The sequence below is a fragment of the Bicyclus anynana genome, chromosome 25, assembly GCF_947172395.1.
Source record: "Bicyclus anynana chromosome 25, ilBicAnyn1.1, whole genome shotgun sequence".
Taxonomy (NCBI): domain Eukaryota; kingdom Metazoa; phylum Arthropoda; class Insecta; order Lepidoptera; family Nymphalidae; genus Bicyclus; species Bicyclus anynana.
Window position 1 is genome coordinate 6,822,302 of NC_069107.1, and position 18,722 is coordinate 6,841,023.

General features: G+C 38.5%; 1 protein-coding gene across 10 annotated transcripts in view; it reads right to left on the bottom strand.

Moving 5' to 3' along the window:
• Window positions 1–18,722, bottom strand: part of LOC112058339 (plasma membrane calcium-transporting ATPase 3) — a 254,080-nt gene that overhangs the window by 93,709 nt on the left and 141,649 nt on the right. For all 10 annotated transcript variants that reach the window (XM_052889311.1, XM_052889313.1, XM_052889316.1 and 7 more), the window contains one exon: window positions 16,186–16,390. In XM_052889311.1, the coding sequence (XP_052745271.1) occupies window positions 16,186–16,342 (157 nt within the window). In that variant the 5' untranslated portion in view covers window positions 16,343–16,390. The remainder of the gene's footprint in view (window positions 1–16,185; window positions 16,391–18,722) is intronic.

An 18,722-nucleotide genomic window follows, 5' to 3' on the forward strand; every position in this document is an offset into this window, starting at 1 on the left:
ACGAATGTCAAGTGGATTATCGATGAGCACGGCGTTCAACGTACAGAAATTATAATATTATATGCGCAGATATTAATAAATAAAATAAAATATCTATGAAAACGAGACTTAACAAACAGTAAAGTAAAATAAATAATTTAAAGACGTAGATAATGTTTTAAAAGCCAAACAATAATTCACTTAGTCCTTAACCTGATGACGATGATCATATCTTACAAATTGCGTGGTACATTATCTCGTTGCGACGCTCAGAAATTTTCATTACCTGGTAACCCAGTTAGCTACCAGAATCAAGAATTTTCGAAAATAAAAAAGTTGAGCGTCTCATAAAGATGAAGCTACTCACGGAAAATTAACTTGATAGTAATCAGTAATTGTAAAAATGTTCCATGGGCTATACTAGTTAGTTGCTGTGGCCAGAGAGGTCGTCCAAATTGTCTGTCAGAATCAAATTACATAATATACTCGAAATGATATCGCGAAACGGAATAAATTAGATAAGGCATGTAGTGTTAACGTACATTGTTATTATAGTAGGGGAGCCCGAGATGCTAAAGTTGGAGTTACTAATGCTAGCAATTGACGATCAAGTATACCCACGTCTCTGCAGCGCTGCCCGCAGCGAAGACGTTTCAGTATGCGTCCAGTCGAGCCGTCATGCACGCAGCGACCAACACACGATCAGTTATAGGGGTTAGGTGCTGCAGAAACGTGGGTATACTTGATCGTCAATGGCTAGCATAAAGCGTCATGGGGACCCATTAGATGTTGTAGAATAGAGTATGATAGGAAACAAAAATGGTTATATGTATATACTTTTTCCCATTCAGCGGTGGGGAAAAATACTACAACTTTTATTACTTCGGTTTCGTTATTATATTAGAGCATATTTGGGGGTTTATTTTCCTCAAAATAAAAAATAAACAAGGAATACAAAAGTTTTATTTTGCAACTTTGGAACACTGGCCTTACGTACTACATACTAATATTAAGGGCTCATACTTGATGGAGGTACTCAAGAACGTGCAAGTTATGATTATCTGCCGCGCTCGAGTGAATCCAAAAATCCCGTCTTTGGCTCCCCTACTATTAGCTATATACACAAAATAAAGTAGGTATCGTACCAACATTTAACTAACATGTGTGTAAAAATAACGAAAATTTAATTACAAAAAAAACAGTAGGTATTTGTATATAATCAGCTAATGGCTAGAGATAAGGTCTTTAAATATGATAAGTGTTTTGACCTGATTTATTTTCGGTTGATTATATCAATTCCCTTGATATAGTTTTTATAATGATTATAAATCAGTAATTCCACACATCAATACTAAGATTATTATCATCAATACACTTACAATGGCAGACTACCTTCCTAATGGGAGAAAAAAGAGTTCAGACCACGCTACTAGTACTTTTCAGGAATGATAACTATTAAGTACATATACAGGGTGTCCCGCAATTAATCGATGTGGAAATGGACGCAAATGGTAGATACACCACCTAATTATCTAAAACTAACTTGAATTGTTTTTAAAAAAAAATCCTAGGGTGACCATGTTATATTTCATTTCGCGGTTTCATCCGCGTGATTCACGTTCCCATAAGAATACGAGGATACAATATAGCCTATATAACTCTGGAATAGCGTAACTTCCCAACCAATTCCCAACAGTGATTTTTCAAATCGGTTTAGTAGCTTCAAAGCCAAATGCAAATAAACAAACATTCAAATCTTTATAATATTAGTATAGATGAAAGTCTAAATTGATTCGAGTCGAGGATCAAATTCAGGACCTATTAGCAACCAAAGCATTACTAAGTGGGCCAGAGACCGTATAACTGTCTGTTAGAATCAAATTACATATACTACTCATCTAAACAAAATGATAACGCGAAACGGAATAAATTAGATAAGACATGTAGTGGTAACTAGCCACGGCCGAAGCCTTCCACCAGCCAAGGTGAAGAGGTAATTATCAACCCATATTCGACTCACTGCTGAGCTCGAGTCCAATTAATCCACCACGCTGGCCCAATGCGGATTGGCAGACTTCACACACGCAGAGAATTAAGAAAATTCTCTGGTGTGCAGGTTTCCTCACGATGTTTTCCTTCACAATTTGAGACACGTGATATGTAATTTTGTAAAATGCACACAACAGAAAAGTTGGAGGTGCATGCCCCGGATCGGATTCGCTCCTACACCCTCCGGAATCGGAGGCAGAGTAGTATAGTAGGCCATTAAAATAGACACGGATATGATAATTCACCGTAGGTACTGCGAACTGCAAAAGCAAAGAGGTATCAACTTGATTCATCAGTAATAGAACCAGATATGGCATCTATTCAAATCGCATTACCTAGTAATCGATGCAGCCCATAACTGACTACTCCAGTTTTATTAATGCACAGCCACCGCTCAGTAGACGGAGCATTCACAATCATATGGGACTTGGAACTGCACTTGAAATTGACAGTTTCGGAATTGAACGCTGTTGGGTGATTCATATGATTTAATTATATTATACAGGGTGCTCGGGAGTATTTCCCATAACTTAAAGGTGTTGACGAGTCCACATATTGGAGCCGAACTGCATAACTTATATGTTTTAACTATAAAGTAAAAACTTTTTATGTTTTCATACAAACTAATTCAAATAATTCCGACTATCCATGTAATACACGCCTACTTGAAATTGACAGTTTCGGAATTGAACGCTGTTGGGTGATTCATTTGAATTAATTATATTATAGAGGGTGCTCGGGAGTATTTTCCATAACTTCAAGGTGTTGACCACTCCATATATAGGAGCCGAACTGCATAACTAATATGTTTTAACTATAAAGTAAAAACTTTTTATGTTTTCATACAAAGTAATTCAAATAATTCCGACTATCCATGTAACAGACGCCTACTTGAAATTGACAGTTTCGGAATTGAACGCTGCTGGGTGATTCATTTGAATTAATTATATTATACAGGGTGCTCGGGAGTATATTCCATAACTTCAAGGTGTTGACCAGTCCACATATAGGAGCCGAACTGCATAACTAATATTTTTCAAGTATAAAATAAAAACTTTTAATGTTTTTATACAAAATAATTCCGACTATCCATGTAATACACGCCTATAACTATTCTTGCATTTTAAAATACGTAAAGTTTTGCGTCATAATTATGAAGATGCGTGTAAGGGACACATTTTAAAATCTATTTACAATTCAGATATTATTTACCCCGAAAACATTAATTTCAGAACACACGTTCCTAGAACATTTTTAATTAATTTTCGGTAAAAAAAATTTTTTTCCCGGAGTTTTGGAAAATGCTCCCCAGCACCATGTATATGTATATGCGAATAAATTTCAATGATTCCACTAACCGTTTTAGTCTCAGAATTCAATAAACTGTGACTCATAATAATATCGTATTATGAACTAATAGTAAAATAGTTCTTGAGCTTATTATGTATGTTGTTGTTGGAACAGTTGGTACTGATAGTTTGTATATATGTTTGTGAAACAAAAGACTTGGATATTGTTTTGATGATGTTACAAAAATCGATCAGACTCATTTGTTCAGTTCAGTTCATCGAATCAAGAGCTCTGGTGGACGTATCGTAGGTCGAGCTTTGAAATATTTAAATTTTTTTTTGTGAAAATGGCATTAACGAATTAATGAATAATCCTTTTCTATTTTTTTTTTCTAAAAAAAATATATTTGCCATATTTTCATATGACCTATATTTCCATTCCCCTCCAACTAGTCCGGAAAGACTGTATTAGGAGTGGTTACAATAGACCAACGGGGCGCGGATCGAACCACCCCTCGGTGACGAGTCCAACCACTCTTACCGTTGAGCTATTGAGGTTTAATCTTTTATTCATACCGACAAGGTGTCCAGCTACAATATTCAAACTCCGGGCTCCGATATTTTTTTACGGAATCAATCGTTTCTTAGCGTACGTCTATACTAACTGTAAACTACCTCCCTGCCAAATTTCATCCTTGTACGTCAAGTGGTTTTCAAGATTCCGTGACCTTTCGCAATAATTCGGTTCAGCAGTCGAGGCGTGAAAGAGTAACAAATATTCATATCATCAAAATCATCAGTTTTTGCAAATCTCGAGAAACCATGGATTTTATCGGGATAAAAAGTAGTCTACATGTTAATCCAGAGTAAAATCCATTTCAATTTCAAATTTCAACCAAATCGCTTCAGTAGTAGCGGCGTTAAAGAGTAACAAACATACAAATTTCGCGTTTATAATATTAGTAGGAAGTAGGAAGATACGAGTAAGTACAACAACAAGTAATTTATGTAGTTAAACAATAACTGAAACAAATCTACTTATATATATAAATTAAATTGTACGCCGTCCATGATCACTTTGGGTAAAGCGAAGGGTTCGAAACACGGATTTGACTCAATTACATTTTAATATCAACCCAGGCACCCGAGCTCTGTGTAAATTGTACACGTAAATGTGATTTGTGTGTGTGTTTTCGTTCGTGTTTGTGTTAAATTTGTGTTCAATATTTGTTACACAAACACACATTTGAATAACATTGGTATACAGGGTTTATTACGTTTGTAATAATAATGAATTATATGTATATGGGTATTAGAGCCGTGATAGCCCAGTGGATATGACCTCTGTCTTAATTCGGAGGGCGTAGGTTCGAATCCGGTCGATGTTTCTCCATCAAGAAATGTTCAATCAATCGGCAACAAACCCCGTTCACGTGATCGACCGAGGTGGAACATTAAGCAAATGCATTTCTCCCTTTCATCCCATTGCAACGAAAGAGAGAACAATATTTTCCATGCCACTACTATAGGTAGACAATAAGAGACACGTCCCTTTCGCTATGGGAAAACTTGTGACGCACAACCTAGAGTCAAGCGATTGGATTTTCTCCGTCAATAAATGTTCAATCTACGTTCAATCAATCGGCAATCTACAAACCCCGTGCATCTAGTCGGGCGAGGCAAGACATTTATAAGTTAAGAAAATGTCTTTCTCTCTTTCGTCCCCTTATAACGTTAGCTATATTTTCCATGTCACTACTATAAGTAGACAATATGAGATAATATGTCCCTTTCGTCATGAGAAATCTTGTGACGCGAATTCTAGAGCCAAGTGATTGGGTTCACCGTCAAGAAATGTTTAGTTTACGATCAATAAATCCGATCAACAAACCTCCGTTCACTCGATCGACTGAGGTGGAACATTTACGTGTTAAGAAATGTCTTTCTGTCTTCCATCCCATTGCAATGAAAGAGAGGGCTATATTTTCCATTATCGCTAATAGGTAGACAATGTGTAAATCTTGTGGCGCGCAGTCTGAAGTAAGAAGCCGCACATCTGATTGGGTTTCTCCGTCAATAAATGTTCAATCTACGTTCAATCAATCGGCAATCAACCAGTTCACCTGATCGATCGAGGTGGAGCATTCTCACGAGTTACGCACTATCGTCTAACTGTAATGGAACAGTTGGCAGGGTGCCATCGCGTCTAAAAAAAATATATTTCACCGTACCCACCTCTAATCTAAATGAATGAGTGTTTGGTAAAAGTGCGAGTAACTGGATTTACTTTTGATACAAGCTTCGTTATTGAATTGCGCTTCCTATGGAAAAAGGGGGGTGTTTTAAGTATTGTAACTACGTGTGTAGGGTACAGTTACAATTAAACGTGGATTATCTTATTTTTCAAAGAAATCTGACTATCTAGAGAAAGGTTTCCATCTTTTTCTATGTGGCTGAGAAGTTTACCCTAACATCTGCAGACCGCAAAAGGATTGACGCTTTCGAGATGTGGTGTTGGAGGAAAATGCTTCGGATTCCATAAACTGCATTTCGGACTAACGCATCTATACCTGCCCAACTCAAAGTTCAAGACTCTCTACCATATGCCTCAAGCGTATTTTAGAGTACTTCGGACACATTGCCAGGAAAGACGGAGATAATGTGGAAAAATTGGTTATTACTGGCAAGGTGGAAGGAAAAAGACCGATGCGTTGGTATTACCAGGTCCGCACTACACTCGAGTCCACAGTTTACGATGTTCTTCGCGTAGCCGGAGATAGGAAAAAATGGCATAACATCCTAAGGTCAAGGATCAGAGATGGAGGTGGTCACGACCCTCACACATGAGGATCACGACTCACAGCGTAGCGGCAAAAGATATATATAATATGTGAAATTTTAACTGTCTATCACCTGATGACAGACAGATTTACGAGCAGCGGAGTCTTAGTAATAGGGTTCCGTTTTACCCTCTGGGTATTCCTACGGAACCCTAAAAAACCGTTGTCTACACGTGCTCTAAAGAGCCAGATCCGGGCATTTGTTTACTAATACTCCGCCGGAGATAGATTGTGGCTGTCAGTTGCGAACGAAAAATGATCACCCACTCTGCCGCGAAGTAACGTCTTTATCTCGAGCGAAATGTTACGAGTATCATGTATACCTATGTATCAAAACCTAGATTAGTTTAACTAGGCAAGTCAATATGTTCAGTGTCTTGTGATGTGTCTATAAATAAGCTCAATCCTAGCCACTCACCATCCGATATGCCCACATGTCAGCAGCGCTAACAGCTTGACGTACGATAAAACTGATCGTGTGTTGATCGCGGTGTGCTTGACATCATGCTGATCGCGACCAACACACGATCAGTTTTAACGTCTCAGTGGCTGACTTATTGAGCACTTTTAAGTGCAATGATTGACTCTTGAATCCCCATGTAGACCTTAAAAATCAAAATGCGTGATAATTGATTGATTTGTTCTAGAATAATAAAACAATACCTTTACGTATACATACATACCTAATAAATAAAAAATATATTAAGTATGTATAGATAATAATTAATCTGGATCTACTGAATCGATTTTAAAAATTGGTTAATAAATGACGATGTTACGTGGAAACAAAAATAAAAAGAAAAAAACATGCGCTCTAATTGAGTAGGTACCTCCTCCTTTTTTTAAGGCGGTAAAAAATACGACTACACTATAATGCCAGCCACAGACGATTCAATAAGCTCGCACGCCTGCAGCGCTAACGGCTTGACAGCAGATAAAACTAATCGTGTGTTATCGGATGGTAAGTGGCTAGCATACCTTATGGTATACATATGGGAACCCAGGGCTGTACCCAGGACTAAATGATCCTTAGCCAAAGGTACCTACTACACCAGTGAGGCAGTTATCATAGCATAGCCATAGCCGAATTAATTAGATATCAGCTTTTATTGCGACAGCCGTTACCAAACGTTGAAAGCAACTGTTATTGCGATTTGTGATCGCGTATTTATGTGTTATTTTATTGTTATAGCGAGGATGGAAACGGGAAGGAAAATTTTCTGTTTGTAGCTAAAATAATACAATACATTGCTAATTTTATTTCTGTATATTTAATATCTCGATCCATATACGTATTTTGAACATTCTGAATGTAAATATGATGTCAGGTTTCAAGTTGATCGCGAACATACAGACAAAGGCAGCTGAGAACTTTCTTTTATAATAATTAGCTTGTACAGTAATGCTAGCCAACCACGGTCAATTGCAATTTTAGCAGACTCAGAAGCGATCACAAAAAAAAGAAAACCAATGTCGAACAAAGGCTATGATTCACAACATTTGTCAGGACAACCCAATTAACAAATCAAACTACAACCAAAATAAGATCCTAGAATGGCAGAGAATGACCTTGAGTGAAGCCGCGCACTTGTGAACGCTGTGTGTAGGGTTAAAGGTACCTTTGACTGTTAACAAACACTCCCCTTTTCCACTCAAGTCGCTCTCCCCGCCCATCCCAAGTAACCTGCCTGCCTGGCATAGTGGCTCGAACGCCACAAGCACACTGAAGCCGTCCGTACCGCAAGCCGTTGCAACACGGTGATAACAATACCAACATGCCTGCAGCGCTGCCTACATGATGTCCGGTAAAACTAATCATGTGTTGGTCACGATTTTTGCTTCAAGTCACAAAATCAACACACGATTTTACCAGACGTCATGCCGGCAGCACTGCAGGCATGCAGATATATCGGACCGTGGGTGGTTAGCATAAATAATATTCCTAACATAGCTGTATAGTCGCGTGACCGGTGAAAATTATTTCTATTTACTCACGATAGCATTTACGTAGGTACTACTAACAATTTTAATTATTTGTTTTCAGTAGTAAGCTTGACTATAACACCATTCATGTCCAGTATTCCACTATTTGGGTAAAAATACCAGCTCAGCACAATATATCTTGAATTATTATATTACACAAAATTATCAAGAAAACTTGCTGATTTTGTGTATACCACTGTTTACTTCTGAACCTCTAGCCATGTTACATAGATTCTCTTTCTACAAACGATAACGCTTCGAAAACATAAAATTGTATGGGAATGACAATATCACAATTGATAGGTTGATCACGTGACCTAGCGAATGAATACCATTCGTATACATTTTTCAAAACGTTAATATTTGTAGAATCTAGCTAGAAGCACAGTTTTACTTTGTTTTTACCCAATTAAAGCGAAGCGAAAAGGATTAGGTAATGATTTAGGCAGTCTTTGTTAATTTGTTGCAAATATAAAGTTAATAATAAACAGCCTCAATAGCTCTACGGTTAAAAAGCCTGACAAAACAGCTAGGTCAACCCGGCCAATGATAACAAATATAATAATGGACAAAAATAAATTATCGTAACCACTCCTAACACAATCTTTAATCTTTAAATTTAATCTAACACACGATAATTTGGATAGGATATACTTTTTGGACATATTTAAAAACTTTAGCATATTTTCTTTCCAAAAGTGTTGAACCACTTAAGATCTATAATATAACAATTATTTTAGAGTACCTATCCAATGGTTCAAACAATAATTTCCCCGTAAAAGCCTGAAGGGCAGCACACTTCCCGAGTTTATTAGGGATCATCTTTTATTACGACCATCGTTATAAAGTTTACGGCGAGTCGTTATAGCGATTTATGAAAGGAGCCGATAATGTAATAATATTTATTTGTCAAGTTTACTCCAATTTGGAAGATCTTCATTATATATTTAAGACGTTATAGACGGTACATAACGTTTAGGCTTCTTACAGACTTCCACGACTTCGTTCATTTTATAAAATGTACTGTTGAGTTTCTCAGCTGTTATTCTCTATCCGAACCAAGACGCTCTAACCATGTTACAATACCGAGTCACTTTCTACAATCGCTAACGCTTCAAAATTTGAAAAATATATGGAAATGTTAATAGAAATGAAATCCGATTGAATTACGTGACTTATCAATAACGAATTGTAAATACTGATTTCCACACACATCAAATAAAGTCGAAAATTAAATAGATTTTTTCAATTTTAAACTCTATTTTAACGACTGAATGTTGTGAATTCAGCGAACCGAATTTGGGAAGATCAACCAAGATTCCCAAATTCAGTTTGCAAGGTGTGCGTTGACCCTTAGCGTGGATTACATTTAGCAATTGGACCATGACGTTGTAGTCCATTGAAATGTTACATTTTTTAGGCCTTACCCTGTGTTTTTAGAGGACGCAATTTTATTTTTTGTGTCTTGGCGTCTTGGGGAAGGGGGAAGGGGGTGTGTATTAGTGGAAAGCTAAAACCAAGTTTGTGGTGTTCGTCCCACTAGAAGAAAATAGGAGTGAAATGGTTTTTACGTTATATAAGTTAAACTATTTGTCTGACAAAAAAAAAATTGTTAACATTTTTTGTTGCAAATTAAATTTTCTACAACTTTGGTCAAGTAACTTTTTGTCTTAGAACCATAAATAATAAAGTTACAAGCGACACAACACATTACATCCCTACACATAAAAAAAAAATAGCGTCCTCTAAAAAACGCAATCCTAAATCTAACTTTTGAATGGAACTACCTAGGAACAAACCAAGATGACGTCATAATTTTTTATAACTTCGCACCGTTTCGCTTCGCTTCGTTCCGTAGCGTTCCGCACCGATCGTGTCCGTCTCAATGGAGCAAGCAGGGGTTTTAACACTCTCATCTACACTGCGCGGCTAAATATAGAAAAGTGCTATTAATTACCTACTCCAGGCGTTAAGCCATGACCTCACACGTATCATTTGAAACTTACTAGTTTATAACAACGAACAATTCAGTCCAGAATCATATACAGTTTTGTCTACTTCATCGAGATTTCAATCAATATTATTAGATAACTGTACAGTTTACTTACAAGAAGACGAGTCTAATGAAGAAGACATTAATCCGTCCGAACTGTCGGAGAGTGTAACGGAATCTTCACTCCCCACCACTCAACCACTCTCCCTGCGCGCGATGCGAGCGGCTGCGCGTCGCGCGCTGTACAGTTCACAGTTTTGGCTACACACGGACAACTTAAATGAACAGTTCAACTGTGCAGTTAAAACTACAGGGGCCTTAGCCATGTGGCACGTCGATTCTCTTTCTACAAACGCTTCGAAAACTAAACTAAACTAAAGTATTAACTTTTCGAAGCGTTAACGTTTGTAGAAAAAGAATGAACGTGCCACATGGCTAAAGCCAATAGTCCGTAGCCCGCACCAGAAAACAATGAAACTATACCAACTCTACAACCAAACAGTATTGAAAATTTAATTCAAATAGGACGGAGGTCGCATCTATTTTTAAAACGGTCTCGCTGTATGAAAATATAATACGATGGCAAGCTATCATCCCTTAGCAGCGAACTTGACCCACATACCGTCTGTGTGTTTGATCGAAGCTGATTAAGAAATGGGGTTAGTTGTACGTACTTACGTAAGCATGTTAGGGGAAACCTGTAGTCAATAGCGCTTTTGTATGGCATCAATAAAATCTCAAAGGAAACTGTCATTTAGCAGAAATTATAAATTTAATTCATTACAGCTAGGACAGGGTTTCTCAAACTTTTGACTCCACGAACCCCTGTTAAAATTTTTAAGTGACAGCGAACACCTTACTAACAAATGAAAACCCCCCCCACCCCCACCCCCCAAAAAAAAAAATAAATTTGACTGTAGAACAAAATAAGGTTTTTATTTGAATAACCAACCAAGTACCAAAAGAAATGTCTTTGTAATATCAATGTGATGAGTGTGTATGTTTCTTGTCACAAATGGATTCAATGTTAGGAGTAATTTTGGACAATTTTAACCTTAATTCTGACTCGGTATCAGTTATCAAGCCACCTTTACGTAAACCTGGTCGCGAACCCCCTGCCGTCAAATGGCGAACCCCTAGGGGTTTGAGAAGCCCTGATCTAGGATGTAACCAAGCGAAACCGCAGTGCAGAGGTAGTTTAATACATGCGTATTATATAGGACATGCACATTTCCGTAATTAAGAAGCCTCAATCGTACCGCGCCGGCCCGCATTATGTTTGAAAAGGGACTTATCCCTGTCGGTCGAGGTCCAACTGCCGGGGGCCCTTCGCAACGACAGAATTACAAGGACGAAAATTAAATTGGACATCTACAAAGCCCCGTTATAAATGATCTGCAGCTCTATTCCGTAAAGATGTTTTTATAACTCGACAGTTGTGAATCTCGAATTTGTCTTTATCTGTCTCTGTCTAACACGATACTATAGATAGAGAGGAGTAGAGACGAATTCGAAACTCAAGCTATATCTTTTTAGTCGACTCAAAGGTGATTGCAAATATAAGAAAACTAATGTAGAACAAAGGTTATGATTCACAACACTTGTCAAGACAACTTAATTAACAAATCAAACTGTAACCAAAATAAGACCCTAGAATGGCAGAGAATGACCTTGAGTGAAGTCACGTACTTGCGAACGATGTGTGTAGGGTTAAAGGATCCTTTGACAGTCGACTAACACTCCCCTTTTCCACTCAAGTCACTCTCTCCACCTATCCCAAGTAACCCATAAAGAATTACACAACAAGAGATGTGGACGGCTCGAACGCCACGTGCACACTGAAGGCAACACGAGATCGAGCGACGTCATATGCGTCACAGACTACTATTTCCAACACTAAACGGCGATAACATTCTATACACAATTAGTGCTAACGTTATCCGAATATGCTTTGCGAAGTGTTACATACTTGTCTGAAAATGCATTTTGCCCGTTTAACGTAGGCGTCCACTTATCCGCATCGTACGTATCGGACGTACTTACGTTACGTATTTAACCAACTTGAAAATTGGCAGCGAGGTGGTTTATAATCGGTACACGTCTATTACAAACAAATTTTGCGGCAGGGCCGGATTAAGGGGGTCTAAAGGCTCTCGTAAGTACAAAATAAAGTCCTTCATTTTTTATGTCACAAACTTGAAATTTGGCAGGGCAGGCAGTTATCAGTTAGTTGATGGATTTTGAGAGAGGGTCAGGTGAAGGAGGTTTACGGGCGGACGAAGACGCTGGCATCCGCTAGTCCTCCTACAACAAGGCCTGGCTGTGTATTGGGCCGTTAAAGTAGGCTGAATCAACTCAATAGGAGTTTAGTCAAAGAGCAATCGTCTCACCGCCCCAATGCGGCAAAGTGCTCACGATATTGTATCTTCATAAATACTGAGTCACGGACTATTTGAGCTGTCGCTAATTGCTTTTTGATGAGCGACGTGTGAGAAACACGGATAATTACCCGGACATTAATGCTGAGCCGTGCGCCCATAAAAATCTCTATTTTAAGAAAGGTAATTAAAGCGGGGAGATAAAGGGAGATCCATTAGGGATGAAAACACGATTACGACCCTCGCGATCGTTGGAACTTCCGACTGTGCTTTTTTAGGGTTCCGTACAAAGGCAACGTAATGTAAAGGAAAAAACGGAACCCTTATAAAATCACTCTTTTGTCCAACTCTCTGCCTATCTGTAGATAACGTTTATTTTGGGAATGCGCGGAGGTACTCAGATTTGCGGTCCCTTGAAGTTGTGAAAAAATCAAGTCCTCATTCGCACGAGAGTTAGAAAAAGTGATACATTTGCCTTCGCACGAAAGGCAAATGTATCACTTTTAACAGACGTTAAAAAGCGTTTAAATACAACAAATGCATTTTTGACGGCCTCTGTGGCGCAGTGGTATACGCGGTAAATTCACAAGACGGAGGTTTTAGGCACTGAATAGACCTTCATTAAACTTCATACTATACTTGAACTCTTTTTCAACGACTGCTAGTTAATTATATATTGGTCTTTTGATCAAAAGGTCACGTCATATTTCACTAATCCGAACCCCATGGCCGCATTTCCTACATAGCATTACTCCAAGGAATACTAAATCAATAGACGCCGAATACGTTCGCCATGACCGTCAAAGTACTGTTATTTCATTAGTATTTCATTACGTGGTCGTGTGTCGATGAACTTATTAATGCTAGCCACCCACGTTCAGATATACCCACATGCCATGGCTTTGGTGTCAACCTTTAGTTATTTCTGCATATCGTCTCCAAAGAGTAAAAAAATCTCGTGTAGGTTTGGGTGTACTCTTCTATAACAAGATCCCCAAGACTGTGATGGACCTGCCAATGCATAGCTTTAAGCAATGTGTTAAAAAACATTTGCTTAGTCGAGGTTACTACACCATTGATGAGTTCCTTAATGATAAGGATGCTTGGAGGCCATTGGATCAGATTCCACCTTCACACAGAAAGTAAAACTATAAGAAATTGTAATGTTGTCATCAATTGTATATTATAATATTGTATGTTTTTTTTTAAAGAGCAACTGTTGAGTTTCTTGCCGGAAAAGGTGGTAGAATCTTTATAAATAGTCAACAGACGTATCAAAAGTGCTTGTAAATTGAGCCTACTTGAAATAAATGAACTTTGATTTTTTTTTAAATTTGAATTTGAAAGATATGAACTGAACAACTGGTTTATATCAATTTTCAGTATTAGACAACAAGCCCTTAGTCGTAATTCCTCATTCGTACCTGAGATATCCCATTCGCTCACGCACCCACCTGTACCGCTCAGTAATGACGGCATAGTGCTCAGAATTGTTTTCTGATATATTAACAGCCTTTCAAGCACGTTGGTTCGTTTCACAGGTTAATTTTGTACATGGGCTTGTAGTCTATATGCTTATCTGAGTTCAAAACTGTAAACGCGGTCCTCAAATTATGTACACTCAATAACTCACAGCGCCTAGTCTAATAGTAAAAATTAAAAAAAAAATTGACCTTTTAATATGAGTTCTCTTTTTCAATGCCGATAGATATCTTGTCTGACACAGTAGCACTTACGATAGGCCGGTTGACGTTATCGGAAAATCGAAGTCACCAAGCGGGAAATGTTCGGAAAATGTTACGATTCATATCGTTGTACGTACTTATTGAGAGCGCCTTTCTGCCATAGAAAATACTGTATAGTAAAACGTATCTTTGCCAACAACTTTATAGTTATTTAAGTGAAGGTTTTTTTATCATGTTTTCATTAAGTTAAATATGTCGAGAACAATGTTTCTTGCCAAATATCATAGTTTTCTTTTCATCTTTATTTTAAGGAGTTTGATCCCTATGTCGTTCCGTAATGATAGCCTCTCACTATACGGCAGGACATCGGATAAAACTGATCGTGTGTTGGTCGCTATGTGAATGACATAATGTCGACCAAGCGACACGTGGACTTATTGGATGGTGAGTGGCTAGCAAAGGACAGCCTTTGTATTTGATTTGATTCCCTTGACATGAGTGCTGAAATATGCGTTTTTTATTAAACTTTTGCCCTTTTTTAAGTAATTTTAGCCTTCATTCGCACGGGAGTTTTTACCGGACGTTGAAAAAGCGTTCAAATACAACAAACGCTTTCACAATTATATTCACAAGACAGCGTTTTTAAAACACGCATTTTTAGGTTTTTTTCAATTTTGGGCGTTGAAAATATATATCATATATAATAATCTTCCTTTACACTGAATATACAGGTGAACATATAAGTTTCGACATCTAGAAGCCTAAACGCAAAGATATTGGTAAACTCGTAAAACCTATATTAAAGTAACGTGTTTACTTTCTACATGGCCTTCTCGTGACGGGACTCAGCTATGTTTGTGTAAATAAACTTACGAAAATTGACTTGTTCCTTCGTAACTCTTGACGTTACTTACTTCTTCTGAAAAAATATTTTTTCACCATATTTTACTCTTTTATAAGACCGAGTAAGTACCTATTTCTTATTTGTGCCTGAAATTCGTAAGAGAAATCCTTCCAAATTTTGATTAGTAATTTCATTCACTCTTGTTTTATAGGTATCAGGAAACACAAACGCAAGAAGTCATTCCATAGTGTAGCTATGAGTATTATAAATATGGATGCAAATCGTTCAGTACGAGTTGCCTGGACATCCAGAACAAAAGGATAAACGTTCAGAAGTGCCTGAGCAAAGCTAATGCTACGTACCATATGTAGCGATGTGAACAGCTTAATAGATTATGAACGGTTAGAAGTGTCCGAGCAAAGGTAAAGGTACATACCGCTTAATACACTATGAACAGTGAGAAGTACCCAAGCAAAGGTTAAAGTACATACCGCTTAATACACTATGAACTGTGAGAAGTGGCCGAGCAAAGGTAAAAGTACATACCGCTTAATGCATTATGAACGGTAAGAAGTGCCCGAGCAAAGGTATACTTTAGTTCCTTTTTCCTTATACGCACAGCAAAGATGTGGAATGCTCTCCCAGCTTCAGTTTTTCTCACCGCCTACAATATGGGTATCTTCAAGTCAACAGTGAATAGGCGTCTTCTAGGCAAGCGCGTTCCACCATAGGCATAGAGCATCATCGCTTACTATCAGGCGTGATTGCAGCTAAGCGCTTGCTTATATTTAATTTATAATTTATCGGTGCACATTTATAAAACCAAAAGGATAAACGACACTGAATAATTAAGAAGAAAGTTTTTTAGAGGAAGTCGGTAAAAAGAACCGTGAAAAGTGGCCGAGCAAAAGGTAACGTTACATACCGCTGAATACACTATGAACGGTGAGAAGGGGCCGAGCAAAGGTAAAGGTACATACCGCTGAACACACTATGAACGGCGGGAAGTGGGCGAGCAAAGGTAAAGGTACATACCGCTGCATACACTATGAGCGGTGAGAAGTGGCCGAGCAAAGGTAAATGTACCTACCGCTGAATGCACTATGAACGATGAGAAGTGGGCGAGCAAAGGTAAAGGTACATACCATCTGTGGGCGATGTGAAGAGCTTCTTGCACAGGTCCTGCGGCCCGCCGAGCGCGTTGATCTTGGCCAGCCCCTCGGCGCCGCGCGTCTCCATCAGCTCGCGCAGCTGCCGCAGCGTGACGCCATACTGCGCCGGCCGCCCGTCCACCGTAGCCATGGTGCCGGGCTCGCGGCCGCCGCCCGCACCACGCCCTACCCTCTAGATCTGCAACAAGCGAAACTAATGTCAACCACAGACTGTTTGGAATAGACGTCGTCGACAGCGTGCGGTAGGGATATTCGATATATATCGATGTATTGAAAACATCGATGTTTACAATGCGATACATCGAATACTCGTTTTTAGTGTTAAAACATCGAATCAACCAATTAAAATTTCCAAGTGTGACCACTAAAATTTTACTCTTACCGACAGCCCCACTTTTATTTTAAAAATGTTGGCAACACTGCGTATGAGTGCAGTGAGTAGTGTCTTCCTTTTGGTATTATTCTATGGTAGTGTCTATGTGTATAAACTCTATGTCTATAATGACATTAAAAAAAACTGTTACACATGTTGTTTTTGCAAAGTATAATATACATAATACAATGCTTAAATTAGTGGATTATAAAAAATCTTTAAAAAGTACTCGATTTATACAAAACATCGATGTTTTCTTATAATACATCGAAAGTAATCGATGTACAGTTTCGATATATCGCATCGAAAAAAACATCGATGTTTTTTCAAAGTGGACACCCCTAGCGTGCGGTCTGCGTGCGCTAAAGCTTGGCAAGTTCGTTTATGACACTTCCATGCGGGCGACGGGAGGAAGGACTGCGCGGGTATGGAGTCGTACGCGCGGGGCATCCCTACCCGGCCCACGCGGACCATCGAGTGTTACATACGAATTTGCCAACCCATAGCAATGATTGTCAAAGGCTCACATACTTAGTCCCGAGAACTTCGTCTCCAATATCTATCTAAATTTTAGATAGAGATATATTTGAGACGAATGCGTTAGATTCTAAGGTATTGTATTACATAGAAAGCGATAGAAACGAATTCGAAACTCACACAACGATATACGACATCACGAAATATGGACAACTTCTTATCTTACAAACATGAGACTCAGCAAGGAGGTAGTTAGTAGAAGTAGACATCCGCTAGGATTTAGATTTATACTAACTGCTTGAAGAAATCTAAGGGCGGACGCAGTCGCGGGCGTTCGTTAGTCTATATAATTATGTTGTAAACAAGTAAAGTTGGTGGTATTGTAGGGGGATCTTCTAAACCGATTTTAATAATTCTTGTACCACAAGAAAGCCACATATAAATGCCAAAGCCACTCATTACGAAATTTGTTTGACGTACAAAAATGAAATTGTCAGGGAGGTAGTTTATAATTAGTAGACGAGAGGGTCGGGTTAAAGAGGTATAAAGTCGAGGGATGTCCGCTAGATGAGTTGTAAATAAGCCCCACTATTCGTGATAATGTCACAGTATGCAGTATCTACTAGTTACAACTCACAAAGGCGGAATCTCTCCGCGGTTCGTTGCATCATAATTAAATAGACGACACAGAGAGTGTGGGCCGACATCTAACGAAGATAAGAGAGCTATCACCCACATAGCGGCCGAGGGAAATTGTAAAGGGAACTACTGACATTTACGTACCCCGTACCTACATACATAATATGTAATACGCTTAAGGCTGACGTCCAGAGAAAAGTATCGTGAGCCTCGGACGCATCGCATCAAACAGATTTTAGTATAGAATGTGCGTCCACTGATTCGCGTCGTATGGATATCATCGAACAGATTTTACCCATCTCTGAAGCTCCGAAGGTAATGATCGCAGATCCTCTGTTACTTTACAAAATTGTTTTACTGTCAGCACACTTACTTATGTATACAATTAAAAAAACTGTGAGCCGTCACAGGGCGCCTGGCAGATGTGATACATCGACATTATTTTGAAAAAGTAATATGCAGAAAAGAACATATTGTGATAGGAAATAAATAATATCATAATGACAAAATAAAATAGCGCATGGCGACGCATCGCCACACCGTATTCCGTACTGCATATAGACTGTATATACATATATCATTTTATAGCGTGGCGACGCGTCGCCACGGCATGCGTCGCCACGCCAGGAATCGGTTTTACGTGCGACTATAGACGTTTCACATCAAAAACTGTCATTCTATTCGACCCGTATTTTTGTATTTAATCTGTGTTAACGGCTGGTTAACGATCTAGTTTATACTGTTTGTTAACCCAAATAAATTTTAAAATAATAACTTTAAATAGTTTAAAAAACTAAAAAACACGCACGCACTAAAAATTACAAATACTGGATTTAAGTCACGTGACTATTTTTTCATCATCATCAGAACTCAGAGCGTGTGCAAAATTTCATCCTAATCGAAAACCGGGAAGTGGGCCAAATTAGGATTCCAAGATTTTCTTACATAAAGCGTGTAAAAAGAACCAGGCACGACATACCCCTTGAAACGAAACAACGCGTCAGTCACTTGGCGCCGTAGG